Source organism: Trachypithecus francoisi, unplaced genomic scaffold (assembly GCF_009764315.1).
Source record: "Trachypithecus francoisi isolate TF-2019V2 unplaced genomic scaffold, Tfra_2.0 Lachesis_group17, whole genome shotgun sequence".
In the NCBI taxonomy this organism is placed as follows: Eukaryota; Metazoa; Chordata; class Mammalia; order Primates; family Cercopithecidae; genus Trachypithecus; species Trachypithecus francoisi.
The window spans coordinates 41,267,230-41,274,966 of NW_022681462.1; the positions used below are offsets into that span (position 1 = coordinate 41,267,230).

Here is a 7,737-nt window from a genome sequence, read left to right on the forward strand (position 1 = left end):
ATACACAACCTTGCATTATGTGTGCTTCTGTTTAAGGACAACTTATTTAATACATATATTATTGAGTCCCTAACTCATGCCTGAACAAGGCCTATGATTTCGTACACTGATCGATACACAACCTTGCATTATGTGTGTTTCTGTTTAAGGACAGCTTATTTAATATATATTATCGAGTCCCTAACTCATGCCTGAACAAAGCCTATGTTAAATGCATGTGTTAACATTTTCCCCAAAAGGCACAGCACAGCCTTCTTATGCTTAGGAACTTTATACAGAACTTTAATACTTTAATACTTTGCTTGGGGGACACTTTAAACAGCAAAATCACCAACAAAAAGCACAAAACATGGCACTAAATAGATAGTGAAGACAACCTCTGTTTATAGTTTAAGAACTTAAAACAAGAAGGCGGAGCATCACCTTGTTAGATCTCAGCTGGGAAAATGGATACTGAGCAACTCAACTTTTTCGCTTCTTCTGGACGTGGTGCTTTTGCAGTAGAAGTAAATTTTAGTGAGTAGGTGAGTTTGCAAATATAGAATCCCCAAGTAATAAAAATCAATTGTATTTTGAAAAGATTTTGAAAAGACAGACACATAAATTCTGACTCACAGAAAGGAGAAATTCACTCCAAAGAAACTAGGCAAAATTATGTTTTGTAAGTAAAAAATATAACTTTTTTTCCCTTGGCTTTATAAATATTAGTCATTTATGTTACTGTGTTTTACAAAACATTTTCAAATACTATATTATTATAGTACCGGCTAAGCTGTGGCATCATTTTCTATGCAGGGTCAAATTTTCTTCATCTACTTCAACCAAAACAATGTATCACAAGGGACTGAATGCAGAAGCAGACATGAGAATCCAGTTGTCTTTTCATTAAGCCAGACATTAAAAAGATGTTTAATAATGCAATTCATCTAATTTCTTTTTTGCTTTGGAAAATATTTTTCATAAAAATGTTAACATAGAATTGGTTTTTTTTTTAAATTTATTTATTTTTGATACAGAGTCTCACTCTGTCGCCCAGGCTGGAGTGCAGTGGTGCAATCTTGGCTCACTGCAACCTCCGCCTCCCAGGTTCAAGCAATTCTTGTGCCTCAGCCTCCCAAGTAGCTGGGAGTACAGACATGTGCCAGCACGCCTGGCTAATTTTTGTATTTTTTAGTAGAGATGGGGTTTCACCAGGTTGGCCAGGCTGGTCTGGATCTCCTGACCTCAAGTGATCCATCCGCCTTGACCTCCCAAAGTGCTGGGATTACAGGCAAGAGCCACCACACCCAGCCGATTGGCTTATTTTTAAATGAATTAGTGCTTTTCTAAAATTTCTTAATTTGATTTTTTTTTTTTTTAAAGACGGGTCTCACTGTTACCGAGGCTGGAGTGCAGTGGCACAATCATAGCTCATTCAAGCCTCAAATTCCTGGGCTCAAGTCATCCTCCCACCTCAGCCTCCCAAGTAGCTGGGACCACAGGTGCACACCACTATGCCCCGCTAATTTTTTAAATATTTGTAGAGATGGGGTTTCACTATGTTACCCAAGCTGGTCTTGAAATCCTGGGCTCAAGTCATCCTTCTGCCTTGGCCTCCCAAAGTCCTGGGATTACAGGTGTGAGCCACTGCACCCGGCCCAATTAACTTTTAATTAGGTATTTTTTCTCACAGAGATGATACTGTAAGAATCCAGGCACAATACAAATAACCCCCACCAAGTCTTTGTAAACAGTAAATCTTAATGGCTCCCATATTATTTGCCGAACAGAGATCAAGAATCAGACTGGCAATCAAAGCTCTCCACATTATCTCTATTCCTATCTCTCACAACACAAATCTTACCCAACAAAACCACAGGTAGGGTCCCCTAAGCATGTGACTCTGCTCTACCCTTCCCCTGGACGAAATGTACGTTTCTCACTTCTTGAACTCATCTAAATCCTGCCCTTTCTCAAACTCCTGGATTAGTTGCGCCGCCCATCTGCTCCCACCGTAGCCCACACAATCCCTTGGCAGAGCAATTCTCAAGAATATTGGCATGGACTGCTTTCATATCTTCACCCCTCCCACCCCCAAACACGACAGGGAGCACTGAAACGCATGAACTGTCTCTTACACGGGACTGCCTCCTCCACATCCTCTGAGCCTAGTGCCTGGAGATACTGGGGATGCTTACTAAACGAAACCTTTCCCCACCATCCTCACCTGAATTCTGCTACCACTACTCTACGCTAATAATGCAATTACACTTTTCGATTCAATCTTGCTTTTATGACTCATTTATACCTTCCTCAGCACCTGCTTAATTCATAACAAATGACGAGTAGTTTCTCTCTTTAAAGCTCTAAGAGAAGGAAACTGAAGGAGAACCTTGTACATTACACTGTACCTACAAATAAGTTCGGAATCTTTTGAGGTACGTTTTGGAGAGTTAAGTCTTCTAGTGATATAAAGCCGTGTGCATTGTGAATGGTTGGGAAGCACACCCCAGATAAGCCACTTCCTCACTCTCACAGCACCCAGAAACAGTCCAACAAGAAACTACGGTTCGCAATCGCTTTTCAATCCAGAAATCACGAATACATTTCTTAAGACGCCTCGACTACAAGTTCCACGAGGTCCAATTCCGCGTCCTGTTTAACATGTTGTGCTCTCCCGCTTACCCACTGAGCCTGTCAGGATCAAGGAGCACATGCATTTAGGGTCATACTGTGACCTCCCAGCCATCTCCCTGGTATTGGCCTCGCCGCGGCAAGGGCGCCAGCGGACGCCGCGCTCACCTGCACCGCGAGGCCGAGACCTTCGTGCACGGCGTAGTTGAAGGACTCCACATGCGCTCGCGTCAGCTCCTGCAACGCTGCCTTTTGCTGTTCCCGCGGGATTCCATAAGAGGGGTCGGTCAAGTGCTTTAGGGTAGGCCCGCTGGGCAGGTTCCGCCACCGGCTGCCGGGATCCATGCGGCCACCTGCACACCGAACGCCAGAGGCTCTGTACACGCCGGAAGTAGTGACCGGAGTCCCGCTTCCGCAGCCTGCTGGGAAATGTAGTTCCCTCTCGTTCCGCCTGCCCTAGGCCCTACGGTTTCGGTTTCATGGAGTCGACGTAGAACCAAAAACTTCGAGTGAACGGGCCGATTAAGGCCGTGACCAACTAGAGCGTGGCGGGCCCTCCCTTTCTCCCATCTTCCGCCCCACCCATCTCCCTCCTCTGCGACAGATGTTCCAGGTGGAAACCCGCTCCTCTCCCAGTTGAGCATGTGACCTCTTTGGCTCTCATTGGCTCAGTCAATTAGGGTTGGAGGAGAGCGGTCTTCTCAGGTTCTCTTCTGTTTCCCTCAACCTGTTCCCAGTCCCGCGCCGATGCCGACACTGGGGAGTCATCCGGCCAAAGTTGTTGCTTCAACGAAAAAGCGGATGCCAGGCCCGGGGCTGACTCTACCCAACTCCTAACTCGCGAGGCTCTTCCCTGGGAAGCCAAGGAGTGGTCGGGCCCCGCTAACCTCCTCGCATCTTCTGGACTGGAGTCCTGGGGGAGGCCTGGGGAGGGAGGTGGGATCGGTATCGGGCGGTCTCGGATGGAGGGGATAGGGCAGCGGGGCGTCCAACTGGATTTACAGCCTGAAGATCCTTTGCGTCCCTGTGAGCCTTTACCTCCCCAGAACATTGATTAATCAGGGAATGGCTGCTGGCCTTTCAACTTCATTGTGTGTGTGTTTAACAGCTATATTGCGTTATAACTGGCATACAATCAACCACACATTTAAAGTGTACGTGTTAAGTTTTGACCTATGTATACAACCATGCAGCCATCACCACAAAAGTTAAACCACCACTACCCAGTATCCTTCTGTCCCTGAGAGTCCCTCCTTACTGTCAACTTCCCCTTTTCCTAGTTCACCTGGTACTTTTCCTTCCTATATCACTTTTTATAAAAAAATTTGAGCCGGGAGTCTGTGTTGTACAAGCTGGTCTTGAACTTCCGACCTCAAGCGATCCTCTCGCCTATGCCTCTCTAAATGCTGGGATTACAGGCATGACCCACCGCGCGCGCCCAGCCAACTGAGTAGTTGTAGTTCTTTATATAGCCTATACTAGTCCTTGTCAGATACATGATTTGCAAATATTTTCTCCCATTCTGTGGGTTTTTACTTTCTTGCTGGTGTCCTTTGAAGCAAACCGTTTTAGTTTTGAAGTGTGTTTTTTTTCTTTTGTTGCCTGTCTTTTTATATCATATCTAAGACATCATCGTGTAATCCAAGGTCATGAGGATTTTAAAACATTTTTATGGGTACATAATTAGCATATTTAGGGGGTATATGAGATGTTTTGATACAGGCATACAATGTAATAATCACAGGGGGATAGATGGGGTTTCCATCACTTCAAGCATTCATCATTTCTATGTTATGAACATTCCAATTGTACTTCCTCAGTTATTTTTAAAGGTACAACAAATTATTGCTGACTGCAGTCACCCTGTTGTGCTATCAAATACTGGATCTTTTTCAATCATGGGAATTTTTACCTACATTTTCTACTTAGAGTTTTGTAGTTTCAACTCTTACATTTAAGTCTTTGACCCATTCTGAGCTAATTTTTGTATATGGGGTGAGAAAGGCATATCACTTTATTCCTTTCCATGTGGGTAGCCAGTTGTCCTAACACCATTTGTTAAAAAGACTATTCTTTCCCTCATCAAATTTTCTTGGCCTCCTTGTCGAAAATCAATTCACCATAGATGCAAGGGTTTATTTTTGACTCTCAGTTCTATTCTCTTGATCTGTATGTCTATCTACATTTGTCTGTATGTCTGTCTACAATACTACACAGATTTGATTAATATAGCTTTGTAATAAATTTTGAAATCAGGAAGTGCACATCCTCCAACTTTGTTCTTCTTTCTCCAGATTTCTTTGGTCCTTTGTATTTCAATATGGATTTTAGCACCAGCTTAGCTTGTCAATTTCTTTCTCTCTTTTCTTGTTTTGTTTTGTTTTTTGTTTTTTTGAGACAGAGTTTCGCTCTTGTTGCTGAGGTTGCAGTGCAGTGGCATGATCTCGGCTCACTGCAACCTCCACCTCCTGCCTCAGCCTCCCAAATAGCTGAGATTACAGGCGTGCACCACCATGCCTGGCTAATTTTGTATTTTTAGTAGAGACGGGGTTTTACCATGTTGGCCAGGCTGGTCTTGAACTCCTGACCTCAAGTGCTCCACCTGCCTCGGCCACCCAAAGTGCTGGGATTACAGGCATGAGCCACCATGCCCTGTCTAACTTGTCAATTTCTGCAAAGAAGGCTGAGATTCTTGATCAGGATTGTGTTCAATCTGTAGATCAATTTGGGGCCTGTTTTCATCCTAACAATAATTGTCTCCCAATCCATAAACATGGGATGTCTTTCCATTTATTTAGGTGTTCTTTAATTTCTTTCAGAGATGTTTTGTAGTATTTGGTGTAGAAATGAACTTTTGTTAAATTTATTCCCAAGTATTTCATTCTTTTTGATGTTGATATAAATGGAATTGTTTTCTTAACTTCAAGTTGTTTGTAATATGTAGAAATACCATTGAGTTTTGTATATTGATCTTGTGTCTGGCAATCTTGCTGAACATTCTAACAGCGTTAGTGGATTTCTTAGGACTTTTTCTATATGATATCTTGTCGTCTGCAAAGAGAGATCGTCATACTTCTCCCTTTCCAATCTGAATGCGCACTCTTCCTTCCTTCCTTTTGTCTAATTGCTCTGTCTATAACATTTAGTACAATGTTGAAGTGACAAGAATAAATATAACTGTTTTGTGCCTGATATTGGGAAGAAAGTTCCCAACTGGAGCTTTCACATCACCATTAATATGATGTAGGCTGTGGGTTTTTCCAAAGATGCTCTTTATCAAGTTGAGGAAGTAATTTATTTCGTTTGTTGAGAGGTTTTTTCCAAGAAAGAGTGTTGTGTATTGCCAAATGCTTTTTCAGTGTATATTGAAATGATCATGTGCTTTTTGTCCTTTTTTCTATTAAAGTGGTATATTATATTAAGTAAATTTTGTAAGTTAAACAAACTTTGCATTCTTTCTTTTCCCCTTCTCAACATTTGTTTTAGAATCGGGAGGTACATGTGCAAGTTTGTTACAAAGGTATACTGCGTGATGCTGAGGTCTGGGGTATGGTTGAACCTGTCACCCAGGTAGTGAGCATAGTATCCAATAGGTGGTTTTCAATCTTTGCTCCCCTCCTTCTCTCTTGGCGCTAGTAGTCCCCAGTATCTGCTGTTCCCATCTTTTTTTTTTTTTTTTTTTGAGACAGAGTCTCTGTCACCCAGGCTCGAGTGCAGTGGTGCAGTGGCGCAATCTCGGCTCACTGCAACCTCTACCTCCCGGGTTCAAGCAATTCCCCTGCCTCAGCCTGCCGAGTAGCTGGGATTATAGGCGCCTGCCACCACGCCTGGCTAATTTTCTGTATTTTTAGTAGAGATGGGGTTTCACCATATTAGCCAGGATGGTCTCAATCTTCTGACCTTGTGATCCGCCCACCTTGGCCTCCCAAAGTGCTGGGATTACAGGCATGAGTCACTGCACCTGGCCTGTCCCCATCTTTATGTCCATGTGTACCCACTGTTTAGCTCCCATTTTTTAATTTAATTTTTTTTGAGACAGGATTTTGCTGTCACCTAGGATAGAGAGCAGTTGTGCGATCTCGGCTCACTGCAACCTCCTCTTCTTAGGTTCAAGTGATTCTTGTGCCTCAGCCATCAGAGTAGCTGGGATTACAGGCATGCACCACCATGCCTGGCTAATTCTTGTATTTTTAATAGAGACGAGATTTAACCATGTTGCCCAGGCTGGACTCAAACTCCTGGCCTCATTTGATCTGCCCACCTTGGCCTCCTAAAAGTGCTGAGATTACAGGAGTGAGCCACCACGCCCAGCCTAGCTCCCACTTATAAGAGAACATACGTGATTCCAAACTTTGTAATCTTAGGATAAGTCCTACTTAGTCATAATGTATAATCCTTTTTCTATGCTGCTGGATTTGGTTTACTAGTATTTGGTTGAAGATTTTTTCCATTTGTATTCCCAAGAGATTATTGGTCTTCTATTTGCTTTTCTTGTGACATTTTTGTCTGGTTTTGGTATTAGAGTATTAAGAGTGACCTCATAAAATTGAGGACACTCTTCTCAATTGAGGAGTATTTTCTTCTCTTCTATTTTTTAGGAGACTCTATGAAATAGTGGTGTTAATTCCTTACCATCTGGCTTACCGTCTGGTCCTGGGCTTTTGCCTGTGGGAAGTTTTAAAAGGATTATTCCAACCTCTTTACTTGTATATTTCATTAATACAGAAATTGACAAAATTTGTTATTGATTTCTGATTTTATTCCAACGTGGTCAGAGAACATATGTAGTATGATTTCAATTCTTTTAAATTTATTGAGACCTGTTTTATGGCCTAGCATGTGATCTACCCCAGAGAATGTTCCATGTGCACTTGAGAAGGATGTGTATTTTGCTGCTTTTGGGTGGTGTGCCTTGTAGGTATTTGTCAAGTTTAGTTGGTTTATAGTGTTTTCTATTTTCTTGTTGATCTTCTGCCTAGTTTCTCTAGCTATTGCTGAAATGGAGTTTTGAGGGTTCTGACTAATTGTAGTTAAATTGCCTGTTTCTTCCTTCAGTTCTCTCAGTTTTTATGTCATGTATCTTTAGGCTGTATTGCTAGGTACATATGTTTGTAATTGTCATAT

General features: G+C 42.5%; 1 protein-coding gene across 3 annotated transcripts in view; it reads right to left on the reverse strand.

Annotated features, from left to right (window-relative positions):
* POLR1B (RNA polymerase I subunit B) overlaps positions 1–4,322 on the reverse strand; it is a 37,009-nt gene extending 32,687 nt beyond the window's left edge. For 2 of the 3 annotated variants that reach the window (XM_033175446.1, XM_033175443.1), the window contains exon 1: positions 2,782–4,322. In XM_033175446.1, the coding sequence (XP_033031337.1) occupies positions 2,782–2,958 (177 nt within the window). In that variant the 5' untranslated portion in view covers positions 2,959–4,322. The remainder of the gene's footprint in view (positions 1–2,781) is intronic. The other variant, XM_033175444.1, reaches the window with a different exon arrangement.
* Positions 4,323–7,737: the final 3,415 nt, after the last annotated feature.